Below are 16,616 nucleotides of genomic sequence, written 5' to 3' on the forward strand. Positions count from 1 at the left end.
GTCCGGTAATTACCAGACAACGGAAACCCTAAAGTACAACTGCAGCCGCTTGGGGGCAGCATAGTCCGCTGTGGTGTTCCGCGGTTGCGGTTATTTAAGGGGCTACCGGAAGGGTTTTGGGAGCGTTAGTCAAAAAAGACGTGACCCTCCCTCGCCAGCAAGAAATTTTTCTATGACCCTCCAAAGTGATTGAGAAAAAACGCATGACCCTCCCCAGTCCCAACAATTTATTGATGCCTTCTGTAGGCTACTGGGTCAATTTGGGAGCTTGCATGCTACAACTCCTTCCTTGAAATGCCTTAAAAAAAAGGCTGTCGATTGCACAATTTCACAAATAATCACGGGGACCGAAACAAACCTGTCAACTTTTCCCGGGTTTATCAGGTATTTTAACTTTTTCCTCGCTGTCTTAGGAGGAGCTGCAGGGCCGTCGCAAGGGGGGGCGAGGCCCTGTGCGAACTTGACAGATGCATGAACTTACGTGCATGAAATCATGCGATAGCTTACTTTACACATAGCCAAGGCTACCGTCGGTGTATTTTAATAGTAGCCTAGTCTAATAAGCTACACCAGCTTGTCTTTAAGAGGGGAACATTAGCTGAGTCACATATTAGGCCATATGGTGTTTATCATAGGCTACATCACAAAACCAAATAGTGTAGGGGAGACCGGGGCTGGTTGTCTCACGGGTTGGTTGTCACATTGCTTATTCCAGGCACACTAGGTGATGCTGTGGTACATTTCTGATATCAAACTGTTACCCGTTGATAGCTTACTCATTTGCACTAGGAATTTTGCTGAGCAGACACACAGCATTGAGGTGAGGAGACAATTTTTAAATTTCATGGGTCAGAGTACATTTTCATGTTGGAGTTGTTTTTGTATTGAGAGTTTGTAGGATATTAGTAGTTCAAAAACAAAACACTCATTAAAAAGCCAAAGGTAGTAGCTTTATTTTGAGTCATATTTTAGCTATCAAGTTAAAGCCATGTGGCAGCTAGGTTAACATCTTTGTCAAGAGGTCAGTTGGAGATGGTTGTCACATAGCTCGTGGGGTTGGTTGTCACATGTGTTTGTTGTCACTGTGACACAGTTGTCACGGTGTTTGCAACTTTGTTTGGAACTTACATGATAATAAAGAGGTTTTAGCACTGAAAATGCACTTTAGCACTTTCATTTTATTTCTTAACACAGTAGACAATTCAAGTAACTGATCACCTCCTTTAATCCCATTGTTTAAACATAAGGGGCATTGATTACATCTATCATAGGGGTGGTATTCATATTAAAACTTATTTGCAGTTTCTAACTAAAAAGTTACACATCATTTTTTAAGATCCCATTTTATCACTGAAATCCCATTGAAACTCTATAGGGACAACCAACCCCATACCCGTGATGGGGTTGATTGTCACATTGTGTCAGAGTGTCTTTGATGGTTAATTGCTCCCTGTTACAATACATTCTAAAAGTAAAAATTATACACATTTAAAGCCAATACCCCAAGCTTTCATTTCATGTAGGAATTACTGCTGAAAGAGTTTTTGAAGATGAGCAATTCATGCATGAGTAAAAATTGTGACAACCAACCCCGGTCTCCCCTAACAAAGGCGAACACTTTAACAGGGGAAATGAATTGGGCATGAATCATTGTGCTGAACAGTATTTGTCAATGAGCAGAAACACACACGACATTCAAACTGTTGATAAGATGTGCACTATGGAAACTGGTCTGTAGGCTAACATTGGACAAATAAATGACACTGACTCGCCATATCCTGACTCAGGAAAAAAACATTGTCTTGCTTTGCCGCAAACTCAGCAATGAAATCATAGACCAGTTTGCAGGTAGCCTAACGTCTTTTTCAATTCATAGAAGGGAGAGCCCAGTCTCTCCTGTGACATTGAGGTGCTCAAATAGTTTTTAATAGCCTGTTCAACTTCGAAAAGTTTTGTTCACCCGATGCCAGTCACTGATCACAATTTAAAATTTTGGGAAGCTTCGTTCAATCTTTTTAAGTTTTAAGTTCAGTAGGCCCCTATCTGCCCCCTTTGGAATTATATCTCGACTCGAGCCTATTATAAGGTCCAGTGCGTTATGTCCTGGGATTCGGACGTGCTCAAAAAGAAAAGAAAAAACCCTTTTTATATAGATGGTTATGAGGAGCAATATGAGTCTGAACTCCGTGTCATTCAGACTCAACCCTCTTGTTGCTTTGTATCTTTTTCGTTGTTGTTTGAACATCGGCAAGCAGGCATGTTGCGGTTGCAATTTAAGTGAAATTTCTACAGTAGACCTACAACATGCAACATGCTTGTAAGGCTGGGCTACTGTCAATGTACTTGTACAGGTAAATGTTCAACAATTGCTGGTGTACAGGCTATAATCAATTAGCTAAATCATTTGTCCAGCTGTTTAAAAACAATTTCGTGCTACATTCAAACGCAAAAGGTGCTTTGATATCTTTTTCGTTTGAACGTCGGCAAGCAGGCATGCTGCGGTTGCAATGAATGAGGATAATTGGTTTTATCTGCGGATTTATTTTTTGCATTATTCTGAATATGACTCGCTCCAGTCTCAACAGCACGTCTACTTTTTCCACACGCATCTAAGTTCTAACACACATATCCCCTCTCGCTTTTCTCTCGGGGCTTTCTTAAAGGAGCTGCACCATTTTACAACAATTGCATCTACATTTTCATATTAGAATGTTTTGTCTGTTTAAGTGTAAGCTTAAACTACCGTGATCAATTTAAGTTCCCGTGCCCCCGCTGAAAGTCTCATGCGCTTATCGTTACACTATCAAATCTATAAGTAACCGTGACAAATAGGGTGTAAGACATATAAACTCACGCTATTGTATTATCATATATGTTTGGTAATGGCTCACTGCGTCATGGAAGCAGATAAGTCAAGTCGCATCAAAAATAGTAGTGGCAGAACTCCCAAGTGACACCTTGTGGTTGTTTGTGTCAACTGCAGTTTGTGCCATTTCTGCTGAGAAAATGGGGTGCGTGATTCATGAAGGAACCCGTCCAAACTTAACTGGGACCCACTGTACTGGAAGCAACTGGAAGCACATTTCCACAGAATTATTTTTGGAATCTGATCCCTTATCATACCTGTTAATTCGTACTCGTCGCTTGACTTATCGTGACTAAATTCAAGATGGCGTCGGAACGGTAAAATTCCTTAAGGTACTGTCTGAGAATGCAGAGTGCAGGGGACAAGCCGAGATGAGCTATGAGACATACGTTCACACTCGGTGTCGTGTTTGAACACTAGGGGTGTAACGGTTCATGTATTCGTATTGAACCGAAACGGTACGGGTGTCACGGTTCGGTGCATGAATTTACACGGAGAATACACGGTATAAAAATACATAAAACTTGTGTGCGGATTAATTAATGTCATGCGCAATTACTGTTAAGTAGCGAGAGTTACGGGAGTTCTTTAGCGACACCTAACGCTAATCTGTAGCCTCGCCTTACGGTACCGATCCACTTGCACGACCCGACATACGCATGGTGTCGCGCTGCCTCCCCTCGTTCAGTCGTGTGTGGGCGTTTCGTTTAAAATGTCAGTTACCAGCTCATACTCAGTTCGTTTTAACGTATCTTAAGTGTTTTTCCACAAACGGACCACAATTTTAGGCATGTACTTAACAGTATACAACACATTAATAGCCTAAACAAACTATGCAAGCCATTTCGAAATCTTGTTTTATTTAAACTACTCAAAGCAATCTCAAATCCTTACCAGAAACACCAACAGTCAATATATTCATCCAAATCCTAGTTTCGTTTGTTTTATGGACTACTAGGTGGTCGTGGAAGAGATCGTTAAAACATTGTAAGCGGAACCAAAGTTTCACAGGCACCGTTGTGGTAGAACAAAGGACCTACAACCTCGTCCTTTCATTGGAGAGTCGCCTCGCGTTCAACGGATTCATTTGCATAAAGATGGGCCTCGGCCAGCTTCTTTGTCGCGCTACATTATTTCAAATGCAGCGCTGCCTTCCCGGAATGCTTTGCGGGCGCGTTAAAGTCGCTTGACGTCACCCATAGGACAAGAGTGGAATGCGACACGACAAAAAGAAGTGTCGTGCAAGTGGATCGGTACCGTTAGCTCTGAAGCGATTGATTGGCGCCTATGTTTTTTTTGTCAGGTCGTCGGTCGAGTCCGTCAGTCATTAGCAGCACTAAGGTTAGACCCACAAGAGTTAGAGGATCCGCTGGTCTCTTTAAGATCGCAAGTTTGAGAACTTCAGTTACAGTAACGTTAGTACAGGCGAAAGAGTGGTGGATAAGATGAAACTGTGTGTCGACGTTGTTCAGCAGTTGTTGGGTATGTGAGTGGAAAAAATGCTACACATATTTGAAGCCATCACCCAGATAATGTAGGCTACCAATCACTGAAACGAGGGGAAAAAAACTTCCCCTGCGCTTCAGCAGCCTTTGGATACACATACAAATAGGGCCAAAACCTATGGCTTAAATTAAATGATTTCGTAATGACAGAAAGCTATGTAAATCGCGTGGTAATTACCTTTATGTTGGGGTAACTTGTAACTTCTCGCATGAGGAGCTGGTAGTGTTAAGTGCATAGACAGTAAAATAAAGTGACAACGCTAACCAGGCTAATAAACAAACCATGCTACGGTGAGTTAACGTCAAAGGGCAAAGTCACGTGACTTCTAGTTGTAGGCCTAGTCTGTTTATGAAATGAAAGGAGCAATTTCGTTTTTTAAAAAAAGGCAAAATAGTGTGATATTTTCACAGTTAGTAGGCTAGATTATTACTTTACACACAATAACAAAATTGTAGACCCTTCCATATACAACTAAACACAGATGTTTCATTTTTCTATGTAATTTGCACTTTCAGAAATAAGAGATGCTGTAGGCCTATTTTCAGTTTTATAGCTGATTGTCTTATTTTGTTTACAAGTTACAGATGGAGTCTGGGTACTTATTGTACTGTTTAGCCTATATCTTACACACTTCAGGCTGTTGCAGATAGCTCAGGGAAGAGACTGTATGACACTAGGTGGTACAGCCTGAGACATGTACAAAAAAAATGCTTTCTGCATTTTTGTTTTGCTTTTCCCTCCATTGTACCGAACTCGTACCGAACCGTGATGTCCGAACCGAGGTATGAACCGAACCGTGACTTCTGTGTACCGTTACACCCCTATTGAACACACATTAGGTCAAAATCACACCGGAATTCTCCTTTAACCCCAAGTTGCTCTGGGGACAATGTAATCCCTTGTAATATAGCTGACATATGTAAGTCACTTTGGTCAGAAAGTGTCTGTAAATGTAATATATAAAAGAATAAATAAAAAAGGAGTTGTAGGTGTTCATACCGTGCCCTTAGTCTTCTGCAGTTCTGTGGTGGACACCATGGTCTTAATCTCCTGGCCACACAGCTCCCCATAGAGAGTGGCCTACAGTGGTCATATGCATTCATGACCACAGGCATCAAGATGTCAAAAACAAAACATTTACCAGATATTCATCAGATTTTGTCATTTCATATCTATATGGGCAGAAAAATACAGAGCTTCCATTTGAGAGGTCACTTGAGTAGAATCTGAAAAATAAACACAAATGGACAAACATAAATAAATACTGACACGACCCCATTCTCTTGAACCGTTACTCTACCTGTGTGCAGTGGGGTACGAAGCCGTAGACCAAGGTGTGGCAGTTGCTGAAGAGGGCGTGGACCTGTGCAGGGGCCTGAACAGGAGGGGGCGCTGCTGGGCTGAACAGCTGCCACTTCACCGCCACCGAGCTGCAGCCTGGAGACGCCAAGCGCCTCACCTGCGACGCCACCTGCCAGGTGACACAACAATACTTCAGTTACACACCTGACATCAGACATACTTGTCTCTCAAAGCCATTTTTCTATTGGAGTTAAGTCCCATTTAGCTTCTGATTAGATCTGTATCCCTGTTCCACCTTCACTATGAATGTTTATGGGAGATTGAATTTGCGTTCGTCACTGGGGAGACAAACTACCTTCTCTGACCATGTGTGTCGGGTCTTTGTGTCAAAGAACTCACAGGCTCCACCACCTGCTTGGGCAAGAGCACGAAGCATGTGTCTGTTGGCCGTTTTACTGTGGAAACACACACAATAGGTAGACGTTATAGATAGCACACAGGTATAGGTAGCACACACACACACACACACACACACAGTTTACTTCTTTATTTGTATCCACAATTCAGAATAAATATTTACAACGGAGTATTACATGTATTACACATGAAGAATTTTTTTGCCATGACGAGATTAAAGTCGACATGTCGAGTTTAAAGTCGACATGTCGACATTTCGAGAATTAAGTTGAAATATCATGTCGACTTTAATATCGACGTGTCAACATTAAACTCAACATTTTGAGAATAAAGTTCAGTGATTCTTGAGATTAGGAACAAAACAGGTTTAAATTTTCTAAAAGAATATTTTGAAGATTTTCAAAAGCTATTAACACATCATTGTTAAATGTAGCTTTGGCTATCTAACCTCCCAGTTGTACATTTCTTTGGCTATCTAACCATGTTTTGGTTCAACCTCCCAGTTGTACATTTCTTTGGCTATCTAACCATGTTTTAGTACAACCTCCCAGTTGTACATTTTTTTAATAAATTACATGTTTGCTGGACCCGCACTCGATTTTTGTCAACACCATCACACAGAAATGTCTATAAAATGATTTTTTGAATAACTTCCCACAAATAGTTTGACTTATCAGTCTCTTGATTCTCTTAACAATGCACACAGGTTTTGAAATTAATTATATCACATTTTTAAAGTCAAAAAAGTCAGGATTTAGAGTTTTGGTTGTACAGTTTTTAAAGTTTTGTTTTTAACCTTCATAATGAACAGTGATATTTAGAAGCATAAAAATTACACATGAACTTTGGAAATGTATTAGTTTAATGGACAATTATCCTTGAGGGAACAGATCAGCTATTTTTTTTTAAAAATACAATGTAAAGTCCATCTGACGGAGTTGACAATATCAACGGAGGGACATTTTACATTCAAAATGACTATTGAACCCTCACAAATACCAAAAATAGGTAACAGACGACTCACATGTTCCTCTTCACCATCCATCCATTACCTTGGCAGATATACAGTGCCTATAAAAAGTATTCACCCCCTTGGATATTTCCCCATTTACTACTTTTATAAATGAAATCTTGATCAATTTAATTTGTCCCTTTTCACAATAATTTATTAAAAAAAAAACGTTTTAGATAGATAGATACTTTATTGATCCCCAAGGGGAAATTCAATTCAATTTTTAATGTCAAAGTGAAAGCAGATTTAAACAAATGTACCTCGGAAGTCTACCAATGAAGTGTGTAGCTACTTTGAGCCTCGTAAATGGTGTAAAACAGTGATTTATTTGCATGGCTAGGCCGATGCCCGAGGCACCCCCTTTGAAAACCTGGTACCATCGGCTAACTAGCGCCAGATTTCGGAGTGCAGGGGACAAGCCGAGATGAGCTATGAGACATACGTTCACACTCAGTATCATGTTTCAACACACTTTAGGTCAATATCACACCGGAATTCTCCTTTAAAGTCGACATGACGAGTTTAATCTTATTTTTTTTAATATTTATTTTCTTTATGTGTGGCCCTAATACTCTGTCGTAAATATTACATAAGGACACAAATGTCACAGGCGCAATAATTGCTCAGACAGACAAGGTTCAGTCATGTGATACTGTTGACAATTACAAAGCAGCAGCACAGCACATATTAAGGATATACACAACACCTTCTCCAAATGTGGCGACTTCCAATAATGGATGAAATTGAACAGTATTTAGCCGGTTTCACCTTTGTAAATCCAACAATCCAGAGTCCCCTAGTGACCAGCCTATATACAGTATGTGACCCAAACTTCCAAATATGAGCACAGACACACACACACACACACACACATACACACACACCCCTTCGGGTCAGGTACTAGAGACCTCACCTGAGGCCGCAGGTGAAGAGACGCGTATGTGCAGCGTTGTTGCGGACCAGCTGCAGGGTGAGGGTGGGATTTTGCACGTGGCCGTCAGACAGCAGCACCAGGCTCCTGCTGCCCCGGGATGGAGGCAGCAGACTCAGGCTGCGTAGGGGCCGCCACAGCTCAGTGCTGCCCCCAACTGGTGGGGAGGTCTAATGATGAGAACACCAGAAAACAAACGTACTGATTCACTGAAACAACATAGGAATAGGTCCACTTTTTAAGCAAAATAAAGTGCTCATAAAAGTGTCTATTTGTTCATTACACTCACAAAGGTATTTCTTTGTTTATTATTGTTAAGTATCAGTATGGTAGCTATGGTGGACCCTAAGATGTTATGATGCATACGCTTACACATATTCTGTATAGCTGAACTAATTCACTATTCACCATGTCAGTACTCACCTGGATGAACTTCTTGGCTGGTTCATATGCATCCCCTAGAACTTTGGAGAACATGAAGGCATCCTTATGATCTGTAAAAAAATGAAAAAAGTACATGAGCCACTGTAAGCCACGGGCACGACGCCGCATAGCCAGGCTCGTTGGTATGGCAGTCAGAGCGCATGCTCAACTGCAATTATGATTCATACAAACCAACATATTAAATATGGTGTAATGCATCATCTGGAATGTATTCTGAATGGGTACAGAACTACAGAAATAGCAGTGGAGACCCCTTGTGGCTCATAGACACCCTGAATAGCCAAAACAGTCTAAGATAATTGTCAACATCTTAAAAAAAGTCACGTAAAGTCTCTTAATTTCTACATAGCTGTGGCTCCTTAAACACTACCAGTGCCCACCTGTCCCAAACACTACCAGTGCCCACCTGTCCCAACACTACCAGTGCCCACCTGTCCCAACACTACCAGTGCCCACCTGTCCCAACACTACCAGTGCCCACCTGTCCCAAACACTACCAGTGCCCACCTGTCCCAAACAGCACAATGTTGATCTTGAGTTTCTTGTCCAGTTTGCTCAGGAGGTGCAGGGCGATGTGCCGTGCGTTCAGCAGGGCCTCCCCCCGCATGGACTCAGAGCAGTCCAGCAGGAGCAGTACCTCCTGCACCCCACGGCCACCAGGACCAGCAGCACCAGCAGCACCAGCAGCACCCGGGCTGGGCTCCTCTCCGGCCCCATGGGGGGCCCCAAAATCAGGGTAGAACACCAGCATACAGGCCTGGGGAGAGAAAAGCGGCCTGGATGGGTGAGGTCTGCTGTATGAGGCCTTGTTTGTGTGGGAGAGGGAGAATGTAAATACTACAATGGTACTTCTCCCACATTCATGCTTGCGTCTTATGTAGGCGTGTGCATTTGTGTAAACGTATGTTGTAGTGTGAGTGCATGCATATATCGCGGTCTGTCTGTGTGTGATATTTTGTGTGTGTGTGTGTGTGTGTGTGTGTGTGTGTGTGTGAGTGTGTGTGACCTGTACGTGTGTGTGTGTGTGTGTGTGTGTGTGTGTGTGTGTGTGTGTGTGTGTGTGTGACCTGTACATGTGTGTGTGTGTGTGTGTGTGTGTGTGTGTGGTGTGTGTGTGTGTGTGTGTGTGTGTGTGTGTGTGTGTGTGACCTGTACATGTGTGTGTGTGTGTGTGTGTGGTGTGTGTGGTGTGTGTGTGTGTGTGTGTGTGTGTGTGTGTGACCTGTCCTGTCGTGTGTGTGTGTGTGTGTGTGTGTGTGTGTGTGTGTGTGTGTGATCTGTCCTGTGGTGTGTGTGTGTGTGTGTGTGTGTGACCTGTACGTGTGTGTGTGTGTGTGTGTGTGGTGTGTGTGTGTGTGTGTGTGACCTGTACGTGTGTGTGTGTGTGTGTGTGTGTGTGTGTGTGTGTGTGACCTGTACGTGTGTGTGTGTGTGTGTGTGTGTGTGTGTGTGTGTGTGTGTGTGTGTGTGTGTGTGTGTGTGTTATTGTGTGTGTGTGTGTGTGTGGTTTGTGTATGGTTTATGTGTGTGTGTGTGACCTGTACGTGTGTGTGTGTGTGTGTGTGTGTGTGTGTGTGTGTGTGTGTGTGTGTGTGAGATCTGACCTGGCTGTCTTTATCAGGGTGGTTCTCCACCCACATGCGGGGCATGTGCATCTCAGACAGAGTGATGTAGAGGTGGAACCCGTCAGAACCAAGCGTCTCCCCGGGCAACGTGCTAACCACCGCCTTACAGTCCGTCCTCTGAAGAACGGGAGAACACGGGTCAACTCTCACTCAACGGGTCAACTCTCACTCAACGGGTCAACTCTCACTCAACAATCAGAACGGGAGAATACGGGTCAACTCTCACTCAACGGGTCAACTCTCACTCAACAATCAGAACGGGAGAATACGGGTCAACTCTCACTCAACGGGTCAACTCTCACTCAACGGGTCAACTCTCACTCAACAATCAGAACGGGAGAATACGGGTCAACTCTCACTCAACGGGTCAACTCTCACTCAACGGGTCAACTCTCACTCAACAATCAGAACGGGAGAATACGGGTCAACTCTCACTCAACGGGTCAACTCTCACTCAACAGGTCAATTCTCACTCAATAATCTGCTAGTCAACACAACACCTTCAACAGTTAAAACTATATCACTTAAATTAGCAACATATATTGTAGTAAACTACAGTAAAATATACAGTATCATGCCTTGATGAAACTCTTAGCTGAAATGTGTAGCCATGTAATGGCTTGTGTTTAATAAAGGCTTAATATTTTCAAACAGGACAACCTTAGTTCTTCTGCTTCTTTCTTTGATTATTTGGAGGAAACCAGAAAAGTATTCCCTTACAATTTAACTAGTCAAACCAAAAGCTTCATTAGTCAAAACAAAAGCGTCATCAGTCACAACAGATTCATTAATCAAAACAACAGATTCATTAGTCAAAACAAGACAAAAGTCTGCCGACACATTCGCCAGTTTCAAACAGGACTATATTTTAAAAATGTTTTCTTCATTTAGCAAACGTGTTTTATCCAAAGCAACTTAGTGGTCAACTTTTGTGTTGTACTCAGCAGTTCGACAGTTTCAAACAAGACTTTTTATTTTTATTCATATAGCAGAAACCTTTATCTAAAGCGGCTTAGACATGTCAATTATATTACAAGGGCCAATGTGCCTGGAGCAACTTAGGGTTAGTGACTTGCTCAAGGGCACAACGGTGGAAACCGGGATTTGAACCCACAACTTTTTAAGCTACTACATGCTAGCCCAGCTCCTTAACCACTATGTTACCACTATGTTACCACCGCTCCTATTTCAAACAATAAACTGAGCATTTCCTCAAGCAACACATAAGACAGTTCAGGAGGGCATACTGGTACATACCTTGGTCTGAATACGGTGTGTATCACAGTGCAGATTGATGATCTCATAAGGCATCTCAATGGACAGACTGAGAGAGAAGACCCTGTGAAGAGCCAATAAGAAAGAGGTGTACTTCAAATCAGTGATACATCATCATATATAATCAATCAGTAACATATAATCACATATATTATCATCACTGTGTCAATCTGCCATTGATGATGTAGAGCACATCTGAACTAGGTGAAGACCCTTACCCACTGAGTTCACTCACACACACCTTCTCCACAGTACCCTGTCAAACACACACAGAGTAATTTAACAAAAATGAATAAAAGTTCATCACTGAATAGACAACTGCCAATCAATTTAGACTCCTTCTACCTGTGTCCTCTCATTGAGCGCAGCACTTTGTTGCCATGGTGCCACGCTGCCAGGCAACTGGAAGAAGATGGAGTCAGCCTTCACCAGCAGCTCAGAGATGAAGGTGACCTTGATGAGGACGGTGGCACCAGGTGGAAGATTCCCCACACTGATGGTGAACACATCCTGATGGGGTGCACAGTTATGACATCATCAAATACTATACTAACAGATATCCAGTGATCTCCTCACTCCATAGAGTGGGGAAGCAACCCGGAAGCTTGTAGTTTTTAGCGTTAGCATTTTAATGCTTCCTGGTTCGTAAGACAAAATCTCTACGGGAATTTTTGGGATTGAATGGGATTTTTGTACTGATTAAAATGTACTGTATGTAATGTAGAAACAGTCATATTTTAAAGATGTAACAGGTCTAAAATCCACATGGAGACAACATACCCGCTGGTTTTATTGAAAGGAAATGAATGTGAGGTCTCTCAAGCAGTTAATGAACTATTGGGGGTATTCATTCTCTCATAGGGACTTTTAATCAGAGTTGAACTATTTCACTCCTTGAACTATTTTGAATTATTTCTCCTTGAATACTGTACATCTGTGCTATATCTGTGTGAAGAGTAGTTTTGTAAAGTGTGTGTTGACGTACAGGAGCCTCCTGGTCCATGAGGTAAGCCCCGTGGCCCATCTCTATGGCCTGCTTGTACTCCTTACGAGCCTGCTCCTTCTCCTTCACCTGAGGAACACACAGCAGAACACAACTACACTTGAGGACTGGACACACCACCAGATTATCATGAAGATACATCAGAACAGCCAGAGGACTGGAGATGGGTGAATGGGGTCGGTGCCCTATGGCAGGGGGTAGATAGAGTGCAGGGAGATTCTACCTGTCCGATCACGTGCTTCCCATTGATGAAGGCCTCAAAGCCACACACAGCAGCAGACTCTTCCAGGGGGAAAACATACTTGGCCTCGATGGGGGTGGGGTTCGGGTTGGAGTACGTCTGGAAGATGATGACCTGGAGACGGGAGATGGGAGACAATCAGAAGCAGTGAAGTAGGATAATAGCAGTCAGTAGAGAATTAAAAAGTGATCTCAGTGTTTGCTGTCATGATGTCTGAGGGCCAGAGATGGAAAAAGATGCATCGCGCTGACAACCTGATAATGTTTGCTTAAGTATAATATGTGGATGAAAATAACCGAAGGTTACAAGTAAAAATGAGTGAGTAAATGAAATTTACTGCACATTAAGGAAACTAAACAGCAAAATGTACTATGTGTGTAAAGCACATAACTGTCAACATTGAGCACTGAAGACAAGGAAGATTTTCCGAGATTCTCTCGCAAAATACGGGAACATTTCAACATTCGCCTTTCTGTTGCCATCCCTTTGCTGACAGCAAGAATTCAGGCTTCAAAACTGCTGCACCAACTAAATGAGGTGTGTAGCTATGTCTAACATGGCGTTGCTTACAGATTGGCGTCAAATCGTGCTCTCACAACAACCACGCCATTATCTTAAAGGAACACGCCACCCAAAGTCAGTAGAAATATATGTTCTTACCTTAACTTTCACGAGTTGAGTCATACCTCTCCCGTGTCGGTACGTCCATTCAAACGCTCTGGTGCGCGGCGCAAATGTGTTAGCATGTTGCTATGCTAGCGGGCTCAGACGAGGGAGGAAGATAGCAGTAATCAAAAACATCGACGTTTTCCCTACTTAAATACAGTTGCACGAGTAGTTGATAAAAATGTGTAAGGTCCAGGGGCGGAGCTAATGGTTCACTATAGGGGGTGCGACAATCTTTAGTGGGCCCCTATACTGTCAGTGTTTAATCCAAATTCATGTTTTTATTTAGTCCACTTCATATTGTGCTTATTAGAGGCTGAGGCATTTGGTTTATGTCCTGATGACCTAGCCTACCGTTTAGTCTGTGCATCGGGGCAGCTTAGGCCTGCGACGATGCGAACTGTAGTGAAGGCGCACCTGCAGGTGTAGGCCTACGGCCGTACGCACTGTGCGTACCATCAGGCAAGTCAACGAGAGAGAATGTTCCCTGTGTGTGTTCACACAAAGTTAGCCCACCATAACTTCCCAACTGCTTCACAACTGTGCAGTATCCCATTAACTGCTCGACAATAGGCTATTTAAATTTGTAAACACGTTGTCAAAATCAACTTTAATGTGAGCAGGAGAGGGAATAATAGCCTAACAAACGCACGCAGCAATTACAGACGTTGGGCTAGGCTACTTGCTTTCTTTTACTATGGTTGCCTGTTATCAACACACAATGTTAAGCTAATTCACTAACTCAAGACTTCAAGGCTATCATGGATATAAAAAGTTTTTTGGAAACAATGAAAGGGTGGAGGTAGCAAGGATGGAGGCAGCAAAACTAGAGGAGTTTTTTCAGATGAACAAGGTAGGCAAAATGCTTGTCAAAACGTTAGCATTACATCTGGGTTATACTGAATAATGTTTACTGATGTTAAAGCACGAACGCTGTTTAAAGCCATACACAACAGTAAACTAGAACAAAACTAAAGGTAACTTTACCCTTTATAGGGCCGTATAAAGTTGTCCAAATGAATAGGTCGTTATTAGGCGTTGTTGTTGTATATTGCATATGGATTTTGTACTACAGTAGGGTACTTTTTAGGTGACCAATGCACGAACGAAACCGGGAAACTGACAAATATTATTAAGCCTTTCAATGTTTTGTTGCGCGCGCTGAGGGGTAGATGGTGCGCTTACCATTAATTCCTGCTGGCGCGCCTGATAGTGACTGCTGTTGTCGCGGCAAGTGCACAGTGTAGGCACAGTGTAGACTAGACCTACATGCTATGTCGCTGATTTTCTGTAGGCTAATAAATGCAGCCTGTAGCATAGGCTACTTCGGCAAACCCAGACCGGTTGTGGCATCAGTTTCGCTTTTAAAACGCAACAGTGTAGCGAGAGGGAGAGTGCGGGCTATTTAATTTGCAGCATGACAGACGAACTCCCATTGTGAGCGCACTCTACGGACCAGTGGCATCTTTAGTAGGCCTAACATTTTTCATTATTATTTTCCCCCAGCAATCAGTACAAATAAGCATCGGTAAATATAACAATTAATCAAGATAGATTTGGCCAAAAGTGGGCCCCCTTTGCGGTCGTGGGCCCGGAGCGACCGCCCCCCCTGCCCCCCTGCTCCCTCCGCTTATGGTAAGGTCACACAACATGAAACGTGGCGATTTTCCAAGCAAATAAACAGGAGAACTACAATGTGTGGCGCAATAGCACTTGAGAGTACTTTGACCTAGCGTAGTAATATTAATTAACACCTAATTGAAATCATTATAATACTTCTGCTTGTTATCACAACCCTTCACAATGCATGTTATAACCATGATTGTTCACAATCTACTTTACCACTACCTGCTACTTTGCTAAGTCAGCTCAAACTAACGCCAGCCAGCAGGGCAGGTTGTCTCTATTTACGGATGACTGTGTGTGTGCCTTGGAGGGGGAGGGGGAGGCTGAGGGGTTGATCCAGCATGAACTCTGTGGTGGATAGGATCTACAATTAGGTGTTAATTAATATTACTACGCTAGGTTGAAGTACTCCCAAGTGCTATTGCGCCACACATTGTAGTTCTCCTGTTTATTCGCTTGGAAAATCGCCACGTTTCATGTTGTGTGACCTTACACATTTTTATCAACTACTCGTGCAACTGTATTTAAGTAGGGAAAACGTGGATGTTTTTGATTACTGCTATCTTCCTCCCTCTATGGCTACGTCTGAGCCCACTAGCATAGCAACATGCTAACACATTCGCGCCGCGCACCAGAGCATTTGAGTGCACGTACCGACACGGGAGAGGTATGACTCAACCTCGTGAAAGTTAAAGGGGAACTTGGCAACTATTTCAACGTAATAAACCCGTTTAGAAATCATTTGGATGGTTAAATGACCTGTTCCGGTGAAAATGGTAACTTTCCCCGCTACGCCTAGCGTCCCCAGGCGGAAAACCAACCTTGCAACATTGAGACTACCGTCCCGGAAAGAGAAGTGAGAAACAAGAAACTCGTTTTAAATCGTGTTTCTTACCTTGTAACATTCACATAGTTCTGCCAAACATGTGCTAACCGTTCGCTAGCTTGTAAACAAATCCATGTGCTTTATCATTACCTTTTCCCACAGTTTGAAATAGCATAATGCACAATTACTCCAGCAGAGGGGGAAATCCTGCCAAGTTTCCCTTTAAGGTAAGAACATATATTACTACTGACATTGGGTGGCATGTTCCTTTAAATAGTCTAACATCACTCTAAGGTTGCCTTCAAGCAAGCAAACCGATGCTTTGAAAACATCTGTTTCACTGAGCAGTCCAATAGCAGGGCTAATGTTATGAGAGTATTAAAATACAGATATTTTACGGGAAAATACTAAAATGGGAAAACAGTGGGAAAAAAGTTAAAATACATGAGAAACCTGGAAGGCATGGTAAAAACAATATCATAAAGTAGACAGTAGTCTGAGGAAAATGTGTGGGCACTCCCTACTTTTTGCCACACATTAAGTACATTTAGGAGACCAAACAAAGCCAATGAACTTTGTCTTTGACTTGAACCCCCATATCTAGGTCATGGGTACACTTCTTGTTTTAGTAGAAGTGGTTGAGTGTTTGAGTCTGTGTGGCCTGTGAGCCCTATACCTGAGACAGCAGATCCACCAGCTTGCACTTCACATGGACGGCCTGCAGGGGGAGTGTCTGTCCAGCGCTGTCCAGGAGACCAGCAGTCACGCTGTCCAGCGGGTTCTTAACGTCCTCAAACACCCCACTGTCCTCACTGCCCACTAAAAATACACATGTAGAGTGCCTTAAGTACTTAATACGTTGTTATATTTCATGAC

At 42.8% G+C, this 16,616-nt stretch overlaps 1 protein-coding gene across 1 annotated transcript in view; it reads right to left on the reverse strand.

Moving 5' to 3' along the window:
• Positions 1–16,616, reverse strand: part of parp4 (poly (ADP-ribose) polymerase family, member 4) — a 58,613-nt gene that overhangs the window by 15,197 nt on the left and 26,800 nt on the right. Inside the window, exons 14-26 of the mRNA XM_076264463.1 lie at positions 16,417–16,559; positions 12,605–12,736; positions 12,364–12,450; positions 11,724–11,888; positions 11,597–11,634; positions 11,361–11,442; positions 10,083–10,220; positions 8,986–9,235; positions 8,458–8,528; positions 8,017–8,204; positions 6,030–6,129; positions 5,673–5,843; positions 5,372–5,452 (exon numbers count right to left, since the gene is read on the reverse strand). Of these exons, the coding sequence (XP_076120578.1) occupies positions 5,372–5,452; positions 5,673–5,843; positions 6,030–6,129; positions 8,017–8,204; positions 8,458–8,528; positions 8,986–9,235; positions 10,083–10,220; positions 11,361–11,442; positions 11,597–11,634; positions 11,724–11,888; positions 12,364–12,450; positions 12,605–12,736; positions 16,417–16,559 (1,646 nt within the window). The remainder of the gene's footprint in view (positions 1–5,371; positions 5,453–5,672; positions 5,844–6,029; positions 6,130–8,016; positions 8,205–8,457; positions 8,529–8,985; positions 9,236–10,082; positions 10,221–11,360; positions 11,443–11,596; positions 11,635–11,723; positions 11,889–12,363; positions 12,451–12,604; positions 12,737–16,416; positions 16,560–16,616) is intronic.

The sequence above is a fragment of the Alosa pseudoharengus genome, unplaced genomic scaffold, assembly GCF_046254945.1.
Source record: "Alosa pseudoharengus isolate Yale_2024_CS ecotype anadromous, Long Island Sound unplaced genomic scaffold, YU_APseudo_1.1 YU_APseudo_1.1_scf_3, whole genome shotgun sequence".
Lineage (NCBI taxonomy): Eukaryota > Metazoa > Chordata > Actinopteri > Clupeiformes > Clupeidae > Alosa > Alosa pseudoharengus.